Source organism: Nuphar pumila, chromosome 3 (genome assembly GCF_984573655.1).
Source record: "Nuphar pumila chromosome 3, dmNupPumi1.hap1.1, whole genome shotgun sequence".
In the NCBI taxonomy this organism is placed as follows: Eukaryota; Viridiplantae; Streptophyta; class Magnoliopsida; order Nymphaeales; family Nymphaeaceae; genus Nuphar; species Nuphar pumila.
In genome coordinates, this window is record NC_143251.1 from 11,193,969 (window position 1) to 11,209,396 (window position 15,428).

General features: G+C 35.7%; 1 protein-coding gene across 1 annotated transcript in view; it reads right to left on the bottom strand.

Moving 5' to 3' along the window:
- The window catches only part of LOC149841949 (CHD3-type chromatin-remodeling factor PICKLE-like), an 86,731-nt gene that overhangs the window by 53,725 nt on the left and 17,578 nt on the right, over positions 1-15,428 (bottom strand). Inside the window, exons 16-21 of the mRNA XM_089998795.1 lie at positions 15,222-15,391; positions 15,050-15,116; positions 14,832-14,954; positions 12,031-12,140; positions 11,859-11,940; positions 10,748-10,951 (exon numbers count right to left, since the gene is read on the bottom strand). Coding sequence (XP_089854921.1) covers positions 10,748-10,951; positions 11,859-11,940; positions 12,031-12,140; positions 14,832-14,954; positions 15,050-15,116; positions 15,222-15,391 — 756 coding nt within the window. The remainder of the gene's footprint in view (positions 1-10,747; positions 10,952-11,858; positions 11,941-12,030; positions 12,141-14,831; positions 14,955-15,049; positions 15,117-15,221; positions 15,392-15,428) is intronic.

The window sequence follows — 15,428 nt, forward strand, 5'->3', positions numbered from 1 at the left end:
AATCATAAGATACAAATCTATTAGGTATTTTAGAAATAAGAGTTGATCTTCTTTGAGAGGTTTCTTCAATTGACTCATTTTGAGAAAATTTCTCAAGAACACAAGGAGGATTACTTTCATTTCTCCTAGAATAAACTTGTGTGAGATTTGGTACATTTTCACTTAAGTTTTCATAAGGTCATGTTGCTCATTAACCGGAGGTTCAATATGATCTTCACAAGGTTCAATATTTTCAACATGATCATCTATGCTTTTTTCTTGAGGCAATAAGTCAAACAAAAATGAATAATCAACATGCTCATTTAGTTTATGTGAAAAACCATTTTCTTTTTCTAAGAAAGTGACATCTTTTGAGATATAAAGTTTGTTATTTAATAGATCAAAGCATCGATAGCCTTTTTGTTTTTCGCCATAACCTAAGAAAATACATTCAATTGCCTTTGAGGAAAGTTTATCGTTTTTGTGAGTTAGAACATAACATTTACATCCAAAAATTCTTAGTCTTCTGTAGTCGGGAGACATATTATAAAGTTTTTCAAATGGAGAAAGATTTTTCAAAGTGGATGATGATGTTTTGTTGATTAAATATGTTGAGGTTAGAACCGCTTCGGCCCAAAAAGATTTAGGAATATTTTTGGAAACAAGTAAAGTTCTTGTGGTTTCTATTATGTGTCTATGTTTTCTTTCCGCAAGACCATTTTGTTGCGGAGTGTTTGGACAAGAACCTTGATGACAAATTTTGTTTTCTTTCAAGTATATTTGAAATTCATTGGACATATATTCGCCTCCCGAATCGGATCTAAGAATGGATATGTTTCCTAAAAATTGGTTTTTAACCATTGCATGAAATTCTTTAAAAAAAAAGAGAAAACTTCGGATTTGCGACTTAGGAAGTAAATCCAAGTAAATCGAGTGAAATCATCAATAAAGACCACGTAATATGAAAAACCTCCTTTGGATAAAATAGGGGAAGGTCCCCAAACATCGGAATGAACAACTTCAAATGGCCGAGTGGTGACATAATTTCTTTGAGGAAACGGAATAGCTTTAGATTTCCCAAAAATGCAATCTTTACAAGTCATGTACTTGACTTTACAAGTATTGTCCAAAAAAGGAAAAAGAGACATTTTAACAAAATTTGGATGACCAAGTCTCTCATGCCACACTTCAATACTTTTGTCGTTTACAAAGTTACAAAATGACTTGGATGGAAGAGTCAAAAAATCCATAAAATAAAGATCAACCCTCCTATGGCCTTACCTAATCAGCTTCCCTGACTGGAGATCCCGCACGGTGCAATCTTTAGGTGAGAAAGACTTCTGTAGTCGGGAGACATATTATAAAGTTTTTCAAATGGAGAAAGATTTTTCAAAGTGGATGATGATGTTTTGTTGATTAAATATGTTGAGGTTAGAACCGCTTCGGCCCAAAAAGATTTAGGAATATTTTTGGAAACAAGTAAAGTTCTTGTGGTTTCTATTATGTGTCTATGTTTTCTTTCCGCAAGACCATTTTGTTGCGGAGTGTTTGGACAAGAACCTTGATGACAAATTTTGTTTTCTTTCAAGTATATTTGAAATTCATTGGACATATATTCGCCTCCCGAATCGGATCTAAGAATGGATATGTTTCCTAAAAATTGGTTTTTAACCATTGCATGAAATTCTTTAAAAAAAAAGAGAAAACTTCGGATTTGCGACTTAGGAAGTAAATCCAAGTAAATCGAGTGAAATCATCAATAAAGACCACGTAATATGAAAAACCTCCTTTGGATAAAATAGGGGAAGGTCCCCAAACATCGGAATGAACAACTTCAAATGGCCGAGTGGTGACATAATTTCTTTGAGGAAACGGAATAGCTTTAGATTTCCCAAAAATGCAATCTTTACAAGTCATGTACTTGACTTTACAAGTATTGTCCAAAAAAGGAAAAAGAGACATTTTAACAAAATTTGGATGACCAAGTCTCTCATGCCACACTTCAATACTTTTGTCGTTTACAAAGTTACAAAATGACTTGGATGGAAGAGTCAAAAAATCCATAAAATAAAGATCAACCCTCCTATGGCCTTACCTAATCAGCTTCCCTGACTGGAGATCCCGCACGGTGCAATCTTTAGGTGAGAAAGACTTGGCATCCATGATCGGTAATCCATGATTGGTAATTTGAGAAACAAAAAAAATGTTTAGATTAACTTTTGGAACAACTCTTACTTTAGGAACAAAAAAGTTTTAAGAGGTTTTTAAATCAAGTGTTCCAATACTTTCAATTTTTAAAGATGTCCCATCGGCCGTTGAAACATAAGAGAATATGGGTTCGGCAAAGACATTACAAAGAGAGTTTTTATGAGATGTCATGTGAAAAGAAGCACCAGAGTCTAGAATGTGCATACCTAGAGGTGATGAAGAATAGGCTATGGCGGCTCCTGAGGTTGAAGATGAAGTAGTTTTGAGAAGATGTTGGAGAACTTCGAAAATATAGCTAAGAGTTTCTTTGAGATCTCCTCCTTTGATATTTTCTTCTTCCTTCTTTGGAGAATTTTCTCCAACCGCGGCCACTTTTCCTTTAAGCTTGGGACACACCGGATTAATATGATCTGTTTCATTACAATAGTGACAAATCACTCCCTTTTTATACCCATTATTTTTTATAAAATGGGGAGGTCTATAAGCCTTTACATTTGATCCGGGCCTAGTAACGGCCAAAATTTCATCACCCTTAATACTTATGCCAAGACGAGTTTCCTCTTGGCATACTTCGGCAAGAGCATCTTCAATAGTTAATGCTTTACTTCTATGAAGAAGAGATGCCCTAACTTGTTCAAATTCCGGCCTAAGGCCATGGAGAAATTGAAAGAAATGTTTCTTTTCAATTTGTTCTCTTCTTGACTCAACATCTTCAGGAGCCACCCACTTGGGCTCAAGAAGAGCAAGCTCATCCCAAAGAGGGGTCAAGGTACTAAAGTAGTCACAAATACTCATATTCGCTTGTCTTGTAGATCTAATTTTTTCTTGACAAAAAAATTGTCTAGCTAGATCCTTTTGGGTATACATACCTTAAAAAAGAACCATGCCTCATTGGCTCTTCTAAACCTAGCAATGTTGGCACAATTTTTGAGGTCAACATTGTTCATGAACCATGCCAAGATTTTGGCATGGTTACTTTCCCAATCCTCAATTTTAGATTGGTGATCATTAATAGCTTTGATGCGCTCATCACCATCTAAAGCTTTTTCAACCCCACTTTCCATTTTGGTGAGAACAATAAAGGGTTCGGGAGTAGTTCCCATAACAAAATTCCAAAGCTTCTTACCTCTTAGATGATTTTTCATAGCGGAGGCCCACATAAGGTAATTAGATCCATTCAGCTTAAAAGAGAGCCCCACTTTAGATTCGTGCTACATAAGTACTGAATAACCTTCCTTTCTTCAAAAGATTGAGAGGTACGCGTCCCAAGACACCAACAAGAAGAGAAGCCCGATCACCTTCCTTGCTCTAATACCATGTAATGAAAATAGCGGAAACACCAATAATACAACACACTCTTTAAAGGAGCCAAGAACACAAGCACTAAAAGTGCAAACGTAACCCACTAATGGGTAAAATGCCTATAAGGCATAAGATTGATATTATTGAAGAATGAAGAAGGGTGAAAACCCATAACAATACAAGGGAGAGCCTCCTCTGTTTATAGAGGAGGGACCACAAGGGGGCTCCCATCTAGTCGTTGGGTCCCAACGGTCATAAATATGACCATTGGGACCCCAACGACTAGATGAGTGGGGCCCCTTGTGGTCTTTACAATATGAAAATTAAAAAGGAAAAAAAGAAAAAGAAAAGGTAAAAAAGAAAGAAAAGGAAAAATACAAAAAAGAAAAAGATTACATGGTGATTTACCAAAATACCCCTATCGGGTTTTTGGGGTACAAGAAAAACAAAGGAATTAAAAATATGTATATATATACATATATGTATATATATACTTATATATATATATATATATGTATGTATATATATAAGTATATGTATAGATATATATTTATATATACATAATTTAACATGTACATCTGAGATAATGACCAACCAACATAGCCAACAAGGATTAGATCCATTTTCAGGTTTTCTTTCTTTGTTTCCATTTTCCTGAAAAAAATGCACTTGGCTTTCTTTATTATCATTTCTGAGTGAATCACATTGCCACCAAGTTGATGGCACCACATGGTACACAGCCAATGAGCATCTTAGCGGAAACTGTAAAATTGTCTATGAAAAGACAATACACATACGAGCACAAAGAATATGAAAAAAGATGTGCACGAAGGCACTCTCACAACACTTGAACAAATACGCAAAAGCGTAAAAATAATAAACATGCACAATGGCATGTATTTTATAGAAGGAACCGAATGCTTGAGACTCTCAAGCTTAGCAATATACAAGGGGGAACACCCCTATTTATACAAGAAATGGGAGGTGCTTGGGGGCTCCCCAAAGGAGTCGTTGGGGAGCTCCCAACGGTCACAATTGTGACCGTTGGGGGCTCCCCAACGACTCTATTGGGGAGACCCCCAAAGCACCTTTTTGAAAAAGCAAAAATAAAAAATAAAAGAAATTAAAAAATAAAGAAAAAGTTACAACATATTCCAAATGGAATATGCGCAAAAGTGTAAAAGGACTAAAATACCCTTTTCGGGTAAAAAAGGGGAAAATGTATAAATATATATACTTATATATAGAGATACGTATACATATAACATATGTATACGTATCTCTAGGTATATAAGTATATATATTTATACTTACAATAATGTTTTTGAGTATACATTTTAACACCCCCCCTCAAACTTACGGTGTGATAACCGCAAGTTTGTTAAGAAGGAAATGAAATCTGGGCGAACAAAGTGCTTTTGTGAAGAAGTCCGCAAGTTGATACTCAGACGTCACGTATGGCAGATCAATGACCTTCTTCAAGTATTCTTCCCTGACATAATGGCAGTCCATCTCTATATGCTTTGTTCGCTCGTGAAATGTGTGGTTCTTGGCAATGTAGATTGCACTTTTATTGTCACAGCAAAGCTTGGTTGGTTCTTTGACAACTACTCCCATATCTTCCAAGAGGCTTCTAATCCATACTATTTCCATGGTGGTAGATGCCATGGCTCTATATTCGGCTTCAGTGGATGACAGGGAGACCTTTTGTTGTTTTTTGCATCGTCACGAGATCAAGGACTCACCTAAGAAAACACAGAAACCAGTGGTGGAGTGACGGTTACTAGGGTCACCTCCCCAATCTGAGTCAGTATAAGCAAGCAATTTCAATTCAGAGGAAGAGGATAGAAATACTCCCTTATTTACCGTTCCCTTCAAATATCTGATGATGCGGAGCACAGCACTCATATGAATGGTTGTAGGAGCATGCTGAAACTGACTGGCGATGTGTATAGCATGAGACAAGTCGGGTCGAGTAATGCTAAGATACATTAAAGACCCTACCAACTGCCTGTAAGGAGTAGGATCGTTTAGAGGCACACCGTCGTCAATCTTCATTTTTGCTCCCACAACTTCAGGAGTTTCGCATACTTTGTCATCAGAAATACCTGACCTATCAATAATCTCGCAGGCAAGTTTAGATTGAGACAGAAAATAACCACGTTGCGAATAGGCAACCTCAATTCCAAGAAAATATGTCAGAAAACCTAAGTCTGACATCTCAAATTTTGAAGTCAAGACGGACTTAATACCCTTGACTCCTTGAACATCATCACCTGTTATTAACATGTCATCAACGTAAAGTAATAAAATTACAATCCCTGCATTAGATTTTCTAGTAAACAAAGCAGTGTCAGTATAACATGATGAAAAACCATTTTCCAACATTACACTGGTAAATCTATCATACCAGGCTTTGGGGGCCTGCTTTAAGCCATAGAGAGCCTTACGAAGACGAAGAACTTTATCCTTAGGAATTATCATGCCTGGTGGGGCATCCATATATACTTCTTCGTTAAGATCACCATTTAAAAAAGCATTTTTAACATCCATTTGAAAAATGTTCCAATTTTTAATAGATGCAATAGTAATAAGACACCTAACGGTAACCATCCGAGCTACAGGAGCAAAGGTTTCTTCGTAATCAATTCCATACTCTTGCCCATACCCTTTAGCAACTAATCGAGCTTTATACCTTTCTAAAGAACCATCACTCTTAGTTTTAACTTTAAAGACCCATCGACAGCCTATAGTTTTCTTTCCTATAGGTAGAGTTTGAAAATCCCAAGTTCCTGCCCTTTTAAGAGCGTTAAGTTCACTTTGCATGGCATTTTGCCATTCTATACATTGATTAGCTTCTGCAAAATTTCTTGGTTCGAAATAAGAGTGAATAGCACTAAGACAAGCCCTATATCGGGGTGAAAAAGAATCAAACGATACAAAGCGGGTTGGAGGTCTTCTATTTCTTTCAGATCTTCTATGGTCAAGAGGAGTGGAAAGCTCACTATATTGATCAATAGCACTTCTAAAGGTGTCTTGGTTTCTACGAGAGTAGGTAATAGGCTCACTTGGAACTCTACTTTCTGGATCATTATGTTCACCAATATCTTCATCATTTTCCTCATCATGGTTTAATGATACATCATCATCACTGGATATGTCATCATTACTAGATAACAAGTCAAATAAGGAGTAATCAAAATTTTCTTGTTGAGAAACATTTTTTTCAAAACCACTCTCATTTTCTAAAAAGGTTACATTTCTAGAGACATATAGCTTATCCTCTCGAAGATCGTAACAACGAAACCCTTTTTGAGTTTCGGAATAACCAAGAAAAGCACAAGGGATAGCCTTGGGTGAAAGTTTGTCATTCTTATCCGTAAGTATGAAACATTTACATCCGAAGACCCTTAACCTATTATAATCAGGTTCAAGCTTATGTAGAATCTGAAAAGGAGATATTTTGCCTAATAACCTAGATGGTAGACGATTTATTAAATAAACAGAAGCAAGGGCTGCTTCGGCCCAAAAGTTTTTAGGAATATTTTGAGATATAAGAAGAGTCCTAGTGGTCTCAATAATGTGCCTATGTTTCCTTTCAGCCAACCCATTCTGTTGAGGTGTTTTAGGACAAGACCTTTGGTGAATAATACCGTGATCCTCAAGGTATACCTTAAAGTGATTGGAGAGATATTCTCCCCCAGAGTCACTTCTAAAAATCTTTATGTTGCTATTGAATTGATTCTTAATCATTGAGTGAAAATTTTTAAAACATGAAAACACTTCATGTTTAAACTTAAGAAAATATATCCACGAGTAATGGAAAAAGTCATCCACAAATATTACATAATAAGAAAAACCTCCTTTTGAAACCACAGGTGCGGGTCCCCAAACATCTGAGTGAACAATTTCGAAAATTTTGGAAGAGAACATAGTTCTTTGCTCAAAAGGTAAGCTGCGCATTTTTCCGAGAATGCAGTCATTACAAGAAAAAGAGCTTTTACATAGGTCTTTTGCAAAATGTAAATATGATAACTTGGTGATATTAGGATGACCAAGTCTTTTGTGCCATACATTTATATCTTTATGTCGGGCAACATTACACAAAACTTTTGGAACTTGAAGAGATTCCATATAGTATAGATCTCCTCTTCTAAAGCCTTCCCCAATCAACTTCCCGGACTGGCGATCCTGTATTAAGCATTTGTCATAAGAGAATTTAATATCACAGCCATGGTCCGTGAGTTGAGAAACAGAGAGGAGGTTTAAGTTAAGTTTAGGTATAAATCTGATTTTTGGAATAGAAAACTCTTGAGTTTCAAAATTACCTATTCCCTTAATTTCAAGAGAGGTTCCATCAGCAGTGGAGACATACGATGGGGAACGATTTTTCAAATAATCGGAAAGTGACAAAAAGTTTGGGGACATATGAAAAGATGCACCAGAGTCCAAAAGCCAAGAGATTTTACCTGGAGGAGAAGACGTGGATACGGCCGCACCGGAGGTAGATCCCTTGAGGAGAGGTTGAAGGGCTTCCACTATTTGATTTATAGAAAGGGTCCCACTTGAAGATGCCTCATCCTTCTGTGGTACCCCAGTAGTAGCCATAGCTAGAAGTCTCTTCCATTTAGGACATACGGGTTTGATGTGTCCCGGTTCTTTACAAAAATGACAAATAGTTTTGCTATAGTCCCTTCTTCCTCTTTGACCACCATTTTCACCTTGATTTTGAAATTTAAAATGAGGGGGACGATAGGTTTTTACATTGTTTCCGGGTCTTGATACGGCATTGACCTCACTATGTTCTTCAATATTACAAGGGACCGCAAGAACATTTGGTCCTTGTTTACATAAATTCATACGAGTCTCTTCACCACTTAACTTGGTGAGAACATCTTCAAGAGAAGGGGGAGTGAAAGAAGAGAGAAGAGATGACCTTATTTGCTCAAATTCGGGCCTTAGCCCATTTAAGAAGTTGAAGAACCGATCTTCTTCAAGTTGCTTATGACGGAGCTCAATTGCCTCTCCACTCCATTTAGGTTCAAGCATTGCAAGCTCATCCCAAATAGAGGAAAGATCGGCAAAGTATTCCCTAATCCTCATTTCACCTTGGGAGAGAGAGATAGCCTTCTTTTGAAGGTAATACTTATGAGAGAGATCCCTTGAGGTGTACATTTTTTCAAGATAATGCCAAGCTTCCGATGCCTTTTTGAATTTAATAATGTTGGCATTAATCTTGGTTTCTACGGATGAGAAAAACCAAGAGAGAATCTTGAAATTCTTCATTTCCCATTCATCGTGTTTCTTGGAGTATTCTTCAAGAACTTTGGTTCTTTCTTCTCCCTCAAGAATCTTGATTTCGCCTTCTTTAACTATGGTAATCTTGGGTTCCGGTTCCGGAATAGTGCCAAGAACATATCCCCATAGGCCTTTCCCTTTTATATGAGCCTCCATATTTCCGGCCCAAACATGATAGTTGGACCCATTTAATTTGAAACCAAGAGCAAAATGGGACTCTTTTTCGCCCATTAGAGAGAAGAGAGATAGAGAAAAAAGCGTACCAATACAATATTTCCAACACCAAATTTGCACAAGATCCTCCTAAAATATTTGAGAAGAAAGATCCACCACTTCAATCTCTAAGAATCGGAAGGCACGTTTTTCGAGGCACTCGAAAAAAGGAGAATCCCACGATCTTCAATAATCAACCTTGCTCTGATACCATGTAAAATTGTCTATGAAAAGACAATACACATACGAGCACAAAGAATATGAAAAAAGATGTGCACGAAGGCACTCTCACAACACTTGAACAAATACGCAAAAGCGTAAAAATAATAAACATGCACAATGGCATGTATTTTATAGAAGGAACCGAATGCTTGAGACTCTCAAGCTTAGCAATATACAAGGGGGAACACCCCTATTTATACAAGAAATAGGAGGTGCTTGGGGGCTCCCCAAAGGAGTCGTTGGGGAGCTCCCAACGGTCACAATTGTGACCGTTGGGGGCTCCCCAACGACTCTATTGGGGAGACCCCCAAAGCACCTTTTTGAAAAAGCAAAAAGCAAAAATAAAAAATAAAAGAAATTAAAAAATAAAGAAAAAGTTACAACATATTCCAAATGGAATATGCGCAAAAGTGTAAAAGGACTAAAATACCCTTTTCGGGTAAAAAAGGGGAAAATGTATAAATATATATACTTATATATAGAGATACGTATACATATAACATATGTATACGTATCTCTAGGTATATAAGTATATATATTTATACTTACAATAATGTTTTTGAGTATACATTTTAACAGAAACAACCAGCATTGCAATTCCAAACTCTTGGATTCTTCCACCAAAATGACAGTTTGCTGCTTTGGAGAAGATGTACAGAGGATCTTTGTCATTCTACTAGTATCTTAACAATCGCCTTTAGTGCACAACCCAATAAAGAGATGGGCTGAAGTGGAATATTTAGTACAAATATGCAGAGAGAGAGAGAGGCGTGATTTCTCAAAGAGGAATTGAATGTAGACAACGAATAAGCACTGGTGTGAAAGCCAGTGAAATTAGCACCAGTTGCAAGCTGTGATGAAGAACATGAACATCATCAAACCTTATTCCAACTCATAGTCACAGATATAGACGATTTTTTGAAAATATCACTGTAAATTCATAAAAACATATTATCACAATATTTCAAAAATATCAGAAATTTATGTATACTGCACGATAATATTACAATATTATTGATTACTTTTACTTCTTTTCCATATCTTATGTTTTTCTTCTTTCTTTTATATTTTTCACATATATCTTTAATTATATGTGTAGTATCATCTAACCGTGCTACTTTCTTACTTATTTCTGCTATTTTTATATTTTCTAACCACAATCATCCCTACAGTCTTTCATATCTCCTCCTACTGCACCCTTCAAGTTTTCAACAGGTTTTGGCTTTTCCTACTTCCTTCCACCTTCATACTTTGAAGATAAAATTGCTTTAAAAATCAACCACCCAACCAAGATTTGGACTACTATAGAGAACTTACTGATGATATTTTGCATAGCATGTGCCATATTTAGCACAAGCTGCACAACTGAGTTGAAAAGACATTTGTACACAAGCTATACCTCCAAATGAATTTTAAACATTCAGATGATGCAGCATTCAAAGACATTCTCTACATAGAAATATAATGATAGAGCCCAATTATTATATCTAGTGGTGCACAGGATGAAATGTGAGGCAGAATATACCTGCTTTCGACTTCGCTTCCCCTTTCCCAAAGCAGTGAATTCTTCAACTTGATGCACATCGTATCTGTTCTTCAGCAACTCTTCCCAGTAATTTGCTCTATCAGAATTGTCAATTGCAGACCTATTTGCATCAGCCTGTTTCCTTGCTTCTTCTTCCTTTGCTGCAGCAGCTTCCACTTCATCTATGTATTCGAAATTTGCAACCTACATAAATTTGCATGTCATAATAGAGAAACAATTGTACAACAAAAATAACACTCAAAAATATAAAAGATAAGTTCTGTGTAGCTCCCTGTGAATATTGGAGGGATCCAAAAAACTAGGAAAAAAAGGCCTATATACCTACAACAGAGCAGCTCCCTGCAAAAATGTGCAGATGTATGAAGGAAAAAAAAAAGGATGAATCGCCATGAAACAATATCTGTGAATCTTAAAAATTTATGTCAGACAATGTGTTGATAGTCTGCTGCTGATTTATACAAAAAAGACAAAACATGAAGAGAAAAGTAAAATAATAAGGATGATATGATGAACCATGTTAAGAAGGTTTTTTCTCATTAGGAAAAATAAAAGAAAAAAAAGGCTTCAATACCATAATGGTGGAGCAGAGCCATTACTCAATTACTTTCCATTAAAGAAAATTATTGCAATTTTAGAATTTCCTGTAATAAGAGTGGATAACTCTATGTACTCCCCATGAAGGCACCAAAAAATAAAAAATGCTTATAAACCTAAAACACAGTTTGAGACGTATGGAAAGCCATGAAGGTAGCTCTCAATGCAAATCTAAAATCTATCTCTAGCAATATGTTGATTGTTTGATGCTGATTTACTGAAATAAGACAAATAGGAATACGCAAAAAAGTAATAAGATTGACATCAACGAACCATCACATAGGAAAAGTTACCATAGTAGCATCTGCCTCAATACAGTCAACGCTCAAATAATGTATATCACCTTTCCAAATATTTAAGGTAGTCATGATTACACAAAGACGTTAGTAAAATAGTTGACCAAATAATGCATTTACCTCAATATTCAAAAGGATAATAGTGTTGAAAACAAATGACTTGATATAATGGTAGAATAACCACAAAAGAATGCAAGTACCTTGAAAGCTTTCAAAAATCCATCATCTTCATCTTCGGTAACAGAAGCCTCTTCGCCACCAACTTGCTCACGGTCAAGCAACCTTCAAAGATGATTTCCAGCCAGAAAAGGAAAAACAGATGAACCTCAACCATAATGAATTAACAAAACTAAAATAGGGAGAAAACTATACCTATCAATTGCAGCAGCATCATAATGTATCTGGCGTGACTTTCCACCTTCATCATTTTCTTCAGCAAACAACTCTTTTGATCCATATCGTATGATGTCATTCAACTCTTCCTAAAGATGAAGCAAAAAGATATATAGCATTAGAGTGTAAGCCTGACAGAAAAATGTAACACGAGACAACCACACACCTCAACTCCAACGCACACACAAACTCCATGTATGCGCAGAGGGAAACACATGTCTGCATTCGTGCACAAATAACAACAGATGTGTTGATATATGAGCATGAATCCAGGCAGATCCACAAACATATAATGGCATACACATGCATACATGCCTGAATCCCTGATGCACGCAGACACCCCCCCCCCCACACACACACACACACACAGATGCACGCACATACACAAGTTAAAAACAATAACACAGTCACACACACACACCAAAACATTAAAAATAATAAACTAAACATGGTGAACATACTAAAATGCATAATACACCTCAAACTCCAGAATTCCCACATATACAAGCAGTGTCATGGAAACCTCCATGAATGTCATTAGGCTTGTGAAATTATTTATAAATCTGAAGTCATGTTCATGGTTAGTGGGTTTCCTATGCTTAAAGCCTTGTCCAACTTACTCAAGAAGAATGATCTCAGAAATTGTAGCCCAACTAGCTGAATTTTGGGCAGTATATTTAGATATGTCACGCTTGATATTCATCTTTCCTAGTAAAAGTCGCTGCAGAACCACTTTGCCCACTTTTTTCCCCTTTAAGAACATGGATATCTGAAAATTCTGAACACATTTAAAAACAGAAAGGACTAATTGCAGGAATGAGAAACAGGCAGCTAGGAACTTAGGATATTTGTTAGGGCATGTTTGCATGCCAGGATGGCCATGTCCTCGACACTAGAGTCAGGGGTCCGACTCTCTCTCTCCCTTTTCTTCTTTCTTTTCCCTTCTTCGTTCTTCATTCTTCTTCGATTAGGTCTTTTGTTTTTCTTTGATTTTTTTATTAGAGTTTTTTTCATTGATTAGAGTTTCTTTCTTTAATTTTCATTGACTAGGATTTTTTATTTGATTTTTATTGATTATGGTTTTGAATCAAATGTCTTTAATTAGGGATTTCCTTTAATTTGATTAGGGCTTTTTTCTTTGATTTTTTTATTAGGGTTTTTTTCATTGATTAGAGTTTCTTTCTTTAATTTTCATTGACTAGGGTTTTTTATTTGATTTTTATTGATTATGGCTTTGAATCAAATGTCTTTAATTAGGGCTTTCCTTTAATTTGATTAGGGATTTTTTCTTTGATTTTCTTTGATTAGGGCTTTGAATCAAATATGCTTAATTAGGATTTTTGATATTTAATTTGATTAGGGTTTTTTTCTTTGATTTTCTTTTAATAGAGTTTTGAATCAAATTTCTTTAATCAGGATTACATATACTTAATTTGTTTAAGGCTTTTATTGTATTTGATTAGGATTGTTTTTCTTTGATCTTCTTTTATTAGAATTTGAATTAGGGCTTTTTTATTTAATTGTATGGTTTATTTATGGATTCTTTGATTTTTCTTGTAGTTTAAGGTTTTTTTGTTTATTTATTATTTATTTTCTTGCATTTTAGGGTTTTATGATTTATTTATGACTTTTGCACTTGTATATAAAAAAATATGAATTCTTATTTTTTTCTCACATTACCTAAAATTTGAACATTTTCTTCGTACTTGGATCGAGTTTGAGATCCATATTTGGGGTTCAAATCCATAATTGTTTGATAAACTTTCATAGTTAGATCCAATATGATACCGATTAAAGCATTTATATATCAAAAAATATCAATTCTTATTTTTTCTTAAATTACTCAAATTTTAAACATTTTTTAGTTTTTAGATCCAATCCAAGGTCCATATCCAGAGCTAAAATCCATAATAAATATGTTAAAACACTCATATGGTTGGGCAGATCAAGTCTCACGATCCAAAACGAAGTTATTCAACCAATTATCAATATGTGTTCAAGTTATCCGCACAGCGTAAAAATCAAACACTTGACACAAGGAACACAGCTTGTTGTTCGACGAAATAAACACTGGACGTAATACAGTTATTACATAACATGTGTTTTTTCTGTTATGTTCTGTTGTTTCGTCCAATCTTGGACAGACCATCAAACACACCCTTAATGACACAAGAAGTGGTCCTGAATCATGATGCAATAACTTTTAGCTATCAAGTCTACGGTGAAAGAAACTAAAGTTGATGGTGTCTAATGACAAAGGTATAGAAGAGAAAAAAAAATAAAAGAAAGTGAGATGTCAAACAACATGTAAAAAGAGCCATCACCCGTGCAGTGCCATTGATATGAAGAACTACCCAGCATTTTCCCCTTTTACCTTGAGATAAATGCATCAAACTAGCTCAAATAACTTAATAGAGCTGTTAAAAGCTTTTTCTATAGATTCTATCACCAGTACAAGAAGACCTCAAGAAGCTTCTGTAACATTATAGATGATCATAACAACTAATTCAGTTTAAATGCCATCAGGAACATTTTTTAACCTTAACATGAAGCTAAAGCTTGTAGGCTTGTAATTTTCGGTATCCATGTCGACAGAACCTTAGTGTGGATACCCAAGCCAACTCCAAATTTCAACCATCATCATAAGCAAGAAGAAATAATGAAAAACTGTAGAAATTAAATAGATAATCCTAGGTGATGCTCATAAAAAATAGTCATATCAACATTTTCCCAAAAGATCCAGACCATACACGTGAAGTTGGGTTGATAGTACAAGGTACCTGGTTTAGCATTTGGTTCTTTAGCCGTCCCACAACCAGATGTTCTAAAATCATTTTTTTCTTAGTCAACTGCATCATCCGCTCTTCAATGGTCCCTCTAGTAATGAGCCTATAAATCATCACCTGCATTACACGGTATGAAAAGTTTGAACCAAGTTTAGGCCAGCAAAAGAAGTCTGTCAAACAAATAACATTGACCAGTCATCACATGGTCCAACCTTATTAGTTTGCCCGAGTCGATGAGCCCTAGCCATTGCCTGAAGATCGGCATGTGGATTCCAATCACTAAGGGATATCCAACAAAAGAGACCAAAATGTGTAAGCAGATCTTGATTGAAAGTGGAACATGAAATCATTATCAAGAATGCACCTTACCAGAATAAAGGCTACCTGTCATATATTATTACAGTATCTGCAGTTGCAAGATTTATGCCAAGCCCACCAGCTCTTGTGGAAAGCAAAAAGCAGAATCTTGTTGAATTCTTGGCATTGAAACGATCTATGCGAATTTGTCGCTCCACTCCACTAATCATCCCATCAATTCGTTCATAGCTCCAATTCTTGTAAATAAGAAGGAAAGGAAAGAATTACAACAGG